Below are 13474 nucleotides of genomic sequence, written 5' to 3'. Positions count from 1 at the left end.
ATCATCTACCTACCTATGATCTTACGCAGTGTTTTACACCTATTGTGCAGTAGTTACCATTTCTGCAGAAGTTTCTTTACACAGACCATATACTGTGGGCAGTCTCTCCCTTCATGAACTGTTTTACTAGGTACACATCAGAAACGATTAGGGAACATATGTAATAGTAACCTGAAATTTTCTCTAAACTTTTATGTCACATCTGAGGGCAAGTCTGTTTGTTGTGTTTTAGCCAGCTTTCTGTATCTAGTATTATGTGAGATATGCAGCTCTTTAGGAGTGCCACAAACTCTTAGAAATTTGTTGTAACTGCTTTAGCAGTTGATCACTGGGGGGGGGGGGGGGAGGGGGGGGCACGCATGCACATGTGTGGGCGTGGAAACGTGCACTCATACGCATGTCAGGCAATTTCTTTAGGACTAGACGAAATTACTTAAACTACAGAATTCTAGTGTGCACCCAAGACACAGTCAGCTACTTGGGCAGCAGCCTGATTTGTGTAGTCCACCCCTGAACTCATTTTGTGTGTTGTCATCTGCTGGATCCATTCCACTCAACGAGCAGTTTCAGGTAGCACCTGATGAAGGTAATAAGTCACATTGTAAAAGTATCATGCAAGAACAATGCTGATAAACAGCAGAATACCAGACACTTCAAGTCATCCTCTGCTTTCTGCTACAAAATCCACGAGAGAGGAATCCCATGAACACTGGACCTGTGTAGTTTCTTTAGTACAATTTCTGGTCTATATAACCAAAGTTGACAAATTTAAAGACTATACTGACAGAATAACTTTTCAGTAACACTTGAAGGCTTAGTCATAGGTACCTTTCTTTGTAAAGAATCATTTAAGAAAGTAGGTCTGAGCGGCAGTTAAGGAGTTCCACTCCGACATTATTTTAGACAGATGCCACTACTGCCTACGTAAACCTTTACGGAAACATGTCAAGAATAGGCTAATTGATTAGAAAGATCAACAAGGGGTGGTCCTAACAAGATGAAATAAGATTTTAACTCTCAACTAGAGAAACTATTGTAGGCAGAAATATTAGCACTTTTAATGACTACTTTAGAAGTAAAGGTAAAAACTCACTGAATAGTAGAGGCACTGAATTGTCGATAGGCACATTAACAAGACATACAACTTTGCCAGCATTGGATGAATTCTTTTTGAGCCAGGATACACAATGGAGGGAAAGACTGATGGAGTTAAAGGGACCAAACTAAAAGGTCATTGGTCCCTTAATCATCTGTGTGTCAAGCCAGGAATAGTCCCCAGAGAGAAAGGACACAAAAGGCAAATCACAATTGTGGCTGAGAATCAAGAAAATCAGGAGACACAAGCAAGTAGAAGCGAGAGTGAGGTAAAAGGGTAAAGGAGGGAGACTTGCCGTGTCCAGAAAGCAGTTGGAGGTCCCTGGGACACAATATGTGACCAGAGATGCACACTCTGCACCTGACCAGTGTTTCCGCACCCTCCATTACCACAAGAAAACTAATTACATGGATGATATGAAATCTTAGAAAAATGAACAACAACAATGAGTTTGTCAACCAACAACAGACATAATATGAAGATTTAAAAGGTGGGAAGGGCAGGAGCAGAGCCAGGCCAGACCATCAAACGAAGGCAACAATGGGCCCCTTGGGTCTGAGCAGGTAACCCTCCAATCCTTCAAGCAGCCAACAATGCTAATGTGCCCTATGTCACAGAGAGATGTAAAATCCACTTTCACGGGTATAACATAAAACCAAATCTGCTGCATTGGCGACATAAACTAGCACCAGAGGCAGTGTCAACAAGTTGAAGGTTTCACCTTAAGGTGACCAAATTAGGGCAGACCAGCAGGATAGGGACTGCCATGAGACAGGCACCACACTGACATGTTGGAGGATGTGGTCATAGGTCAAACAAGTATGGCAAATGCGAAGTTAACAGACGACAGTACATTCCCTGTAAGAAGTACAAAGGGAAGATTGCCACATGGTTGTGGTCTCCTTTGTGGTTATCCAGGTTTCAGTCCGGTACCACGCGGCTGCTAGGGTCGCAGGTTCAAATCCTGCCTCAGGCATGGATGTCCTTAGGTTAGTTAGGTTTATGTAGTTCTAAGACTAGGGGTCTGATGACCTCAGATGTTAAGTCCGATAGTGCTTAGATACATTTGAATCATTTGGTTATCCAGAGAAACCAGTGCACACCAATCCACACTCCAAGCTTCCAATAATTGTCAGCATAGAGTCGACTGATGGTCTGGTTCCAGGACCCCCCACCTCCTAAGTCGGCATCCTGTTAGCCAACTTGGCCAGCCAGTCAGCAGTTTCGTTCCTTAGGATCTCGATGTGACCAGGGGTCCAAACAAAGGTGACCAACCATCCAGCATAGTGGGGAACATGTAGTAGACGCCAGGTAGTCACATCCAACAGGTGTCAAGGATAGCAATGGTCAACAGCCTTAAGCCTACTCAAGGAGTCACTGCCCATGAAGACTTGCCAGTGCAAGAACAAAGCAGGCCGAGGGCTTGTGCAATGGCCACCAATTCCGCAGTGAATACACTGCACCAGTTTGACAGGGAGTATAGTTCACTACATCTGGAATGTGTGTACACAATACTGGTTTGTCCGTCGACCGTACAGACATCAATATAAACCACAACGGAGCCCCAAAATGTGTCGACATCCAGAAACAGGTGGCAGAAAACTATATGGTCTATTGGTCCACAGAAGACATTGAAGCAGATCCGAGGATTTAGTACACACCACGGGGTCGCATACAATTTCTCCCTAACAAGAGGCAACAGTCAGGAAAGCTGGAATTCAGAGAAGAGATTCTGTATGCGAACTGCAATACTGACTCCACACCTTGACCTCTGCTGTGGGAGGTGCATCTCCCTACCAGCAAAAAGGATGTGGTAGTTCAGATGCTCAGGAGAGCACCTAATATGTATTGCATATTAAGCGTTAATTGTTGGTGCCTGACCTGTAGGGGAGGGACACCAGCCTCTGTGAGAGTCAGCTGTTCACAGGGCTGGTCTGAAAGGTGCCTGCCACATGTTGAACCTCATAATGGTGTACCGTGTCTTGCATCCATGATCCTGAAGGCTATGCTGGGCCAGATATCGGGCTCCCATAATCAAGACACAACAGGATCAGAGAGGATCAGAGCACTGTACAGCCGTAAAAATGTTGGAATCCGGTATCCAAAAACATGTCTGATCTTCACCCAGACTTGGGAAGGTGATGTATGGCACCCAAAAGTCAAGACGTATCTCTCCCAACACTAAGGCTTCCATCGTTTGATAAGTCAGTGAACAGGAGCACAGAGCTGTTTAAAGGCTATGAGGTGCTCCAGGGAAGGGTGCTGCTCATGCCACTGTAGAGCTCGTCGACGCTCCTTAATTGTTTCAGCGACGTCCAGCAACCTCTAAGAGACTGGCTTTCACCAGGGGCACCCTAAAGAGCGAGGGATTGCTTTTTCTGCTGCAGAAACAATTGTTGTTGTCACCCGCTGCCATAGCTCAGCCAGGCAGTGGAAAAAAAATCACCGCAATTCCACTGGAGGATCACGTGATTGTGAGACTGGGAAGGCATGGAGCAATTAATGAGGCAGTTTCCACCTCAGGGTCACCTGCTGCCACCAACTTATTACCTGGGCAGTCTATATCCATTGTGTCTGGTTCGGCGAGATCTAGGTCCTCAGTGAGTGCCAGAATCTCCACCTCATCCACAGACGCGCATCTTGTAGGTAGCGGTGTTGCGGGTGCCACTGCAAGTCCTTTGATCTTGGGGACCTTCTTTTTTTATTTATCTCATTGTTCCTTGGGTTTCCCTGCCTGGGAGCACTTCACTGATCCAGTCTCTGGACACTAAGCTTCTTTTGGGCTCTTCAGCCAATGGTGGGTGTCATCTTTCCCAATAGCAGAAACCCGGGAAGGGAGTGACCCAAGGGACCCCTTCCTAGTGAGAGGAGCTGAAGAAGTTGTACACTTCTCTGGCTTTGAAGTGGAGACAGATGACTGGGGTTGGCAGAGCTGATGGGGCTACAACTGTTGTAGCAGCAGCGTAAGATGATGTCATGCATACAGGATGTAGGCATTCAAATTTCCTCTTAGCCTCAGCGTGGGTCAGTCGGTCCAGGGTCTACTCCATGATTTTTCTTTCTTCCTGAAGAATCCTGCAGTGTGGTGAACAAGATGAATGGTGCTCTCCGCAGTCGACACAGATGAGAGGCAGTTGGATTAAAAGCGGGGGAAAGGGACCAAACTATGAGGTCAACAGTCCCTTGTTCTGAATAAAACAATGCCACAAGTGTGACTTTAAAACAAATGAAACTGACAACTCAAAACAGAATTAAAGGAAAAATCACAAGTACGATGAAGGGCAATAAACAAGTAAATGGACAAAAGTGGACAAGAAAACCACAGAAACGCAAGAAACGGGATGAAGAGATTAAAAGAACAAAGCAGATTACCATGGCCAGCTGACCTTGAGAATAAAAAGGGAAAGACAGCCACTCTGCAACACATTAAAACCTCCATCCTACAAGCACTAGGGTGGAGGACGCAGAGGGACAAAGGACATGCACTAAAACTTAGATCAAATGATGAAACCCACCCTCATGAATAAAATGTAAAACTAAATCAGCCAATGACGCGTTGTCAGATAAAATTAGCAGCAATGAGTCCGGTAACCCAAAATTTCGTCGCTGAGTAGTCAAAGTGTACCAGAATATGGGGCACTGTCAACCGGGTGCAGCACCGACACTCTGGCAGGTCTCCGTGGTGCAGGAAGTAACCGTGGATCACCCAAGCATGGCCAATGCAGAGCCGGCAAAGGACAACTGATTCCCTGCGAGAGGCCCATATGGAAGACTTCGACACATTCGTAGTCTCCTGAATGACACGCTGTTTGTTGCATGTACTGTTATGCCATTCCGTCTCCCAAAGCCAAAAAACCCTACAGTGTAAGTCAGAACGCACGTCAGGTTCAGAGATGCCCATCTCCAGAAGCAGTTTCAGCATAGCCTGTTTGGCCAGCCTGTCAGCAAGTTCATTGCTTGGGATGCAGACGTGTTGTGGGGTCCACACAAACACCACTGAACGACGGGACTGGTTCAGGGCATAGATGGACTCCTGGAAGGACGCTACCAAAGGATGACGAGGGTAGCACTGGTCGATAGCTTGTCGGCTGTTCAAGGAGTCAGTACACAGAAGAAACAGTTCCCTGGGGCATGAACAGATACACTGCAGTGCATGAGTGATGGCCACCAGCTCTGCAGTGAATACACTACAGCCATCGGGCAAGGAATGGTGTTCAAAACAGCCTCTGTGGACATAGGCAAAGCCAACTTGACCATCAGCCATCAGTGTAAACCACTTCAGAGCCCCAGAACACATCAAGAATCGAGAGGAAGTGACAATGGAGAGCGGGATGAGTAACTGAGTCCTTAGGGTCATGTGAAAGTTCCAGACGAATCTGCAGCCCAGGTATACACCATGGAGGTGTGTGCAGACGGACCTGGATGGGAGGTGGTAAAGGGAAGGACTCCAGTACAAACAGAAGGGATCGCATGTTAACCGCAATTGCTAGCTCTGACCTGGGCTGCCGATGCAGGAGATCAACTTCCGCAGGTGGAAAAAGGAGATGGCTTTTCAGATGCTCAGGACAACTACGAATGTGTACAATGTAACTGGCAAGCAGTTGTGCATGTTGGATCTGCAATGGAGGAACTCTGGCCTCCTCCAGGATACTGGTCACCCGACTCATTCTAATAGCTCCCGTGGCTAGGCGAACGCCACAGTGGTGTACTGGGTCGAGCACATGCAACGCTGAGGGTGCCACCAAACCATAAACCAGACTCACATTGTCAAGGCGGGATTGAACACGGGCTCTGTAGAGATGCAGCAGAGTAGAGTGATCTGCACCCCAGTTGGTGTTGCTCAGTCAGCGGAGGGCATTGAGGTGCTGCCAGCACTTCCGCTTAAGCTGACGAAGGTGAGGTAGCCAAGCCAATCGGGTGTGGCGCCCCAGTATTTAAGAGACAGAGGTCAAACTGGGATAGTCAAGTTTCGACATCTCTGCCTCTGCCAGTATGCATGGTGCCACCCCACAAGGGGCTATGGGGGTTAAAATCCCCCAAAAGTAGGAAAGGTTAGGGAATTGATCAATCAGTGCAGCTAATACATTCAGGGGTACTGCACCATCTGGAGGAAGATATACATTGCAGACAGTTATTTCCTGTGTCATCCATAGTCTGACAACCACAGCTTCAAGAGGGGTTTGAAGGGGTACAGTTTCATTACATACTGAGATTAGGTCATAAATGCTAACTCCACCTGACACACTATTATAGTCGCTATGGTTCCTGTAAAATCCCTTATATAGCCACAGAGGCCAGTTTTCCTGGAGGGCAATGCACAAAGCAGGTGTAAAGCTTAACGGTTGCCATAGCGCAGACAGGCGGTGGAAAAAACTGCCGCAATTCCACTGGAGGATGACATCATCGTGAGACTGGGAAGGCATAAAACATTCATTGAAGCAGTTTACACCTCAGGGTCACCTGGTGCAAATGACTTTTTGCCTGAGCAGTCTATATCCATTGTGTCTGAGGATCTGGTGGACGCCAGAATCTCCACCCCATCCCCAGATGCAGAGCTGGTAGGTAGCGGTGGTGTGGGTGCCACCGCAAGTTCCTTGTTCTTGGGAGTCTTCTTTTTCGATTTCTCATGCTGTGTCCTTGGGTTTCCCTGGCTGGGAGGACTTTACTGAATCAGTCTCCGGTACTGGGGATGAGCATGAAGCCCTACGACCAGCTGCTTTAGGGCTCTTCAGACACTGGCGGATGTCATCTTTCCCACTAGCAGAAACCTGGGAAGGGAGTGAGCCAAGCGACCCGGCCATAGGATGCTATTTTTATCAAAACAGACCCAGAACGCATTTTTGACAGGCCCTCCACCTCCCCAAACTTGTCCTCCATATGCTCCACAAAAAACTGAGGCTTCATGGACATGAAAGATTCCCCATCAACACTCATACATATGAGGTACCAGGGCAAATAAGCTTCACTGTCATCCTTAGCCTGGTGTTCCTCCCATGGTGTGGCCAGGGAGGGGAACGACTTGGGGTCATATTTCTCAGCAATGAAGTTAGACTTTGCCCGCTTAGAGACTGCTGGCGGCGGATCACCAGCAAGAGATGACGTACTACACTTCACAGCATGTCATCCACCCTGATGCCACCCACTCCAACCAGGAGCCCTTCCCACAGGCGCCACTCAGCCTCAGCAAAGGCCACATGGCAGGACAGCCACTGCTGGGAGTTCTGATGCCCCAGGGTGACGGGCATCTATTCCTGGGCATATGTGTGGAGTTAACAGCGCAGGCATCAGCAGAGCAATCCCTGTGTTGTCAGGGGGCTACAACCAATAGCATACATGGTAGCCCCACCACAACGGACTGGCTACCATACTGGATATGAGGTGCAAAGAAGTACATGGTCATTGTCGGCACAGAAAGTCACTGCATAGTGCATGGTGGAAAACACATCCAGGAAGCTGTCCTCACCCAAGAGATGGAGAATGGGCGGGACTGCAATGTGACGACGAGAAAGTGGGCTGAAGATCTCAATGCACGATGGACACTATGCACCATGTAAGGCGCCCTTCCCCAACTGGCTCGCTCTTTGGGAAAATTTAGAAAGATGGAGGTCAAACCCAACAGCGGACCATCACATAAAGGATAAAGGCCGAAAGGTGTGAGACTGCTTTTAGTCACCTCTTACGACAGGCAGGAATACCTTGGGCCTATTCTATCCCCTGGGCCCGCGAGGGGGGGGGGGGGGGGGCTACAGACTGGAGTGTGAAATATTACATCCCTGTATCACGCAGGTAAGTTAGAAAATTTAAAAAAGGAAATTGATTGGTTACAATTAGATATTGTGGGAATTAGTGAAGTTCAGTGGCAGGTGGAACAAGACTTCTGATCAGGTGAGTAAAGAGTTGTAATTAGACAATCAAATATGGATTATGCAGGGCTAGGTTTAATAATGAATAAGGAAATAGGAATGCAGGTAAACTACAATGAATGCATCATTATTGTAGCCAAGACAGACACAAAGCCCACACCTACCACAACAGTACTAGTTTATATGCAAACTAGCTCCATTCATGATTAAGAGATTGAAGAAATGTATGATGAAATAAAAGAAATCATACATATAGTTCAAGGGGTAGGGGTGAAAATTTAACAGTGATGGGTGACTGGAATTCATAATAGGAAAAGGAAGAGAAGGAAAAATAATAAGATGAATATGGACTTGGGGAAAGGAATGAAAGAGGAAGCTGCATGGTAGAATTTTGCACAGAGCACAGTTTAATTATGACTAACACCTGGTTTAAAAATCACGAAGAAGGCTGTATACATGGAAGAGACCTGGAGACACCGGATGGTTTCAGACAGAATATAATGATAACACAGAGGTTTAGGAACCAGATTTCAAATTGTAAGACATTTCCAGGGGCAGATGTGGACTGTGGCCATAATTTATTGGGTATGAACTGTAGGTTTATACTGAAGAAACTAGGTACAAAAATGTTAGGAAATTAAGGAGATGGGACTGGGATAAGTTGAAAGAGCCAGATAATGCTGAGAATTTCAGAGTGAATATTAGGCAACACTTGATGAGAACATGGGAAAGGAATAGAGTAGAAGAAGAATAAGCAGCTTTAAGAGATGAAATTGTGAAGGCAGCAGAGGATCAAATAGGTGAAAAGACAAGGCCAAGCAGAAATCCCACGATAACACAGGATATACAGAATTCAACTGATGAAAAGAGAAAATATAAAAATGCAGTACATGAGCCAGGCCAAAGGGAGTACAAAAATCTAAAAAATCTCATTGACAGGAAGTGCAAAATGGCTAAGTAGGAACGGCTGGAGGACTGATGTAAGGATTTAGAAGTATTTATCGCTAGGGCAAAGACACTAACTACAGGAAAATTAAAGAGGGCTTTGGAGAAAAGAGAAGCAGCTGTGTGAACATCAAGAGCACAGATGGAAAACCATTCCTAAGCAAAGAAGGGAAAGCTGAAAGGTGGAAGGAGTATATAGAGGATCTATACAAGAGAGATGAACTTGCAGACACTATAATAAAAACAGAAGAGGATGTAGATGAAGATGAGATGGTAGACATGATGCTGCAAGAAGAATTTGACAGAGCACTGAAAGACTTAAGTCAAAACAAGGCCCCTGGAGCAGATGACATACTGTCAGAACTGCTAACAGTCTTGGGAGACCCAGCCATGACAAAACTCTTCCATCCAGTGTGCAACATGTGTGAAACAGTGAAATACCATCAGACTCCAAAAAGAATACAATAGTTCCAATTCCAAAGAAAGTAGTTGCTGACAGGTGTGAATTTTACTGGACTATTAGTTGATACTAACAAGAATTATTTACAGAAGAATGGAAAAATTGGTAGAAACTGACCTCAGGAAAGATCAGTTTGGAGTCTGGAGAACTGTAGGAACCCGCAAGGCAATACTGACCCTACAGTTTCTCTTAGATGACAGGTTAAGGAAAGCCAAACCTATGTTTATAGTGTTTGTAGACTTAAAGAAAGCTTTTGAGAATGTTGACTGAAATACTCTCTTTGAAATTCTGAAGGTAGCACAGATAAAAAACAGGGAGCAAACGGCTGTTTAAAACTTGTACAGAAAGCAAACAACAGTTGTAAGAGTCTAGTGGCATGAAAGGGAAGCAGTGGTTGAAAAGGGAATGAGATAGGGTAGTAGCCTATCCCTAATGTTATTCAATCTGTACACTGAACAAGCAGCAAAGGAAACCACAGAAAAATTTGGAGTAGGAACTAAAGTTCAGCAAAAAGAAATAAAAACTTTGAGGTTTGCCAATGACATTGTATATCTATCAGAAACAGCAAAGGACTTGGAAGAGCAGTTGAATGGAATGGACAGTGTATTGAATGGAGGATATAAGATGAACATCAACAAAATCAAAACAAGGATAATTGACTGTCGCCAAATTAAATCCAATGATGCTAAGGGAATTAGATTAGGAAACGAGAGACTTGAAGTAGCAGATGAATTCTGCTACTTACGCAGCAAAACAACTGATGACGGCCGAAGTAGAGAGGATACAAAAAGTAGACTGGCAATGGCAAAAAAAGGATTTCTGAAGAAGAGAAATTTGTTAGCATCAAATATAGATTTAAGTGGTAGGAAGTCTTGTCTGAATGTATTTGTACGGAGTGTAGTAATGTATGGAAGGGAAACATGGACAATAAATAGTTTAGACAAAAAAAGAATAGGAGCTTTTGAAATGTGATGCTTCAGAAGAATGCTAAAGATTAGATGGGTAGGTCATGTAGCTAATGTAACTGGGGAGAAAATAAATTATGGTTCAACCAGACTACTGACTAGAAGAAGAGAGAGATTGATAGGACACATTCTGTGACATGAAGCTGTCACCAATTTAGTACTGAAGGGAATTGTAGAGGGAGACCAAGAGATGTAGGTAGTAGTAGTTATTTGGAGATGAAGACGCTTGTACAGCACTGATTAATTGAGGCATTTCTTCTGTTGCCCATGGTTTCTTTGCTATTAGCTTTCTCTTACCTATATTTACCTGTCCAACTTCTGTGACTATCCTTTTAGGAGATGTCCATTCTTTTTCAACTGAAATTTCTATTCTAAGAACCACTACTGCAGCATCTACAGCCTTGAAAAACTTCAAATACACCTGATCATTCCTTAATACTTCAGTATCCCAATTCTTTCCACACTGTTTTTTCTGGACAATTCTCTTAAACTACCATCATCACTACTAGATTATGATCAAAATCCACATCTGCTCACAGGTATGCTTTATACTCTAGCTGGGATCTCCCCACACCTCCATGCCTTTTCCTAGAATACCATCTCTACTTATTTTTGAACAGTGTATTCACTATTACTAGCTGAAATTTATTGCAAAACCCGCTCTTTCTCCCCTCTCATTCTTACAACCATGCCCATATTCTCCCACATCTCATTATACTGGTGCATTCAAATCCACCATGCTTATTAGATCATAGTCTCCCTTTAAATAATGGCTTATCCATTGAATATCCTCATATACTTTCTCTATCTCTTCATCTTCTGCTTTTGACATTGGCATGTATACCTAAACTATTGTTATTGGTGTACGTTTGCTGTCAATCCTCATAAGAATAACGGTATCACCGAAATGTTCACAGTAGCTCATTTTCCTGGCTCCTTATTCAACCTACACCCCCCTTATAACATTTTCTGCTGCTGTTGACATCACCCATGTCCACCTGACTAGAAACCCCTGTTTTCTTTCTATTTAAATTCACTGATCCCCACTATATCTAGACTGAGTCTTTGCATTTCCCTTTTCAGGTTTTATACCTTCCTTCCACATCCAAACTTCTGACATCCATGCTCTAACTTGTAGAACGTTTCCCTTTCATTGTTTACTCAATCTTTTTCTGATGGTTTCTACCCCTTCACAGTCCCCCCTCAGAGATATGAAAGAGAGAGTAATCTGGAATCTTTTGCAGATCATCATGATAATTCTTCATTCACAGGCCACATGTCCTGTGGATACACAATGTGTGTCGTTATTGCAGTGGTTTCCATTGCCACCTGCATCCTCAAGCCATTGATTATTGCTGATTATTTTGCTTTTTAAGGTCATTTTCCCATCCCAAGGCCATGAAGGATCCCCAAACCTCTGTCTGCTCCTCAGCCCTATTTGACAAGGCTGTTAGATAACTGCATCATCTGTGACAAGTTTGTGGCTACTATTGTCTACAAGGTCATTAATGTACACCATGAACACAAGAGTCCCAACACATTTCCTGAGGCATGTCCAAAAGTTACTGTCACAAATTTCACTCAATACCCGATACAACAAGATGATAAGCATCTTAGGCAGTGCTGAATAATGAACAAATAAAGAGAATCACATTACTGTGTAATATTGATGATGACAGCAAGTGATGTAAAATTTATTGATATTTGCGCATTTTTTTTTACATACAAGTCATTATTACCCCTTCCAGCCATTAAAGAAATATCTGAATCTTCTCCGCTCTAGTGCTGAATAAGATCTGCTATTAATCCTCAAACAGTTACAAAGTTTTAATCTTACCTTCTTCCTTGATGGCTCTCTCTTTGGGGCAAGCTTCGTCGAATAAAATTTAGACACATTGTCGTATATAGGTGCATTTGGCACAGTGAGTGGCAACTTCGGAGCGTACAGGGCTTTTAAAGGATCAAATTTACTTGATGTTACGTCCAAACTTTCGTCATCCGTGTCCGACATAGTCTAATGCTCAGATACGACGTCGCCGATTCGTAAATGTCACATAAATTTTAGAAATCACACATGTACACGTTGGTATTTTTAACAAGAGATAATATTATAACGATGCCAATAGTGTTGACAAAAAAGTAATATCCCGAAAATTTTGTTTTAATTCACCACCAACAAATCACTTTCCAAAATAGAAAACGTACGACCACATTTACAAAACTATCATCGAATATCACCTTTCGTACCTGGCGCCTACAACGGACAACCAATTATTTGTTTGTGTGTAGTGGTGGGCAGGAAATCGCGTATCTGTTAGAAATCACAGTGACTGAGAAGTCACAGATATCACAGTAGCAACTTTACAGAATCTAACTGCGATTTCAGTCACAGTTAGCAGTCGCAAGTAGTATTTCATATTCAAAGACGTGAGCCATCTATTGCTCGAATTTAGCACTGCTTTCTGCGATTTCAGTAACAAGTCGCAAGTAGCAACTAAAAAGCGCGGTTAACAGTGGCATCTGTTGGCCAAAGTTTGTACTACGTCCATCTCTTCGATACGGTATCGGGTCTAACTGCGATTTCCGTGACAAGTCGCAACTAAGAGTCGCAAGTAGCAACTAGAAAGCGCGGTTAACAGTGCCATCTTTTGGCCAAAGTTCGTACTACGTCCATCTCTGCTATGCGGTATCAAGTCTAACTGCGATTTCCGTGACAAGTCGCAACTAAGAGTCGCAAGTAGCAACTAAAAAGCGCAGTTAGCGCTGCCATCTGTTGAGCAAAGTTCATACTACGCTATTCGCTACCGAGTCAAACTGCGATTTCTGTGACAAATCGCAAGTAAGAGTCGCAAGTAGCAACTAAAAAGCGCAGTTAACATACTTTTCCTAGTGTCATCTGTTGACCGACGTACGTACTTCGTTATGAGAGCCTTGTGCCTCACGAGTTCGATGTGCTGTGTGTGCATATGAAGGGCTTATTTCAATAGTGGTACAAGTCCATTTTTGTTCATTTTGAGATACAGAGTCGTAAAGTTAAACGAGCGCTGACAAATCTGCATTTGAGATACCAGAAATATTCAAGCATATGGCTTCTTGCTAGAGATGAACCTTTATTTATGTTTGTTTGGATCACTAATTTCAGACA

General features: G+C 44.1%; 1 protein-coding gene across 2 annotated transcripts in view; it reads right to left on the bottom strand.

The window, feature by feature from the left end:
- Positions 1 to 12614, bottom strand: part of LOC126161770 (U7 snRNA-associated Sm-like protein LSm11) — a 110039-nt gene extending 97425 nt beyond the window's left edge. For both annotated transcript variants that reach the window (XR_007534953.1, XM_049917838.1), the window contains exon 1: positions 12167 to 12614. Coding sequence is in view for 1 of the 2 variants with exons in the window: in XM_049917838.1 (XP_049773795.1) it covers positions 12167 to 12340 (174 nt within the window). In the remaining variant the exon portion in view is untranslated. The remainder of the gene's footprint in view (positions 1 to 12166) is intronic.
- Between the last annotated feature and the right edge of the window lie 860 nt (positions 12615 to 13474).

The sequence above is a fragment of the Schistocerca cancellata genome, chromosome 2 (assembly GCF_023864275.1).
Source record: "Schistocerca cancellata isolate TAMUIC-IGC-003103 chromosome 2, iqSchCanc2.1, whole genome shotgun sequence".
In the NCBI taxonomy this organism is placed as follows: domain Eukaryota; kingdom Metazoa; phylum Arthropoda; class Insecta; order Orthoptera; family Acrididae; genus Schistocerca; species Schistocerca cancellata.
Note: the sequence above shows the minus strand (reverse complement) of the source record. Positions and strands in the feature narration are given on the sequence as shown.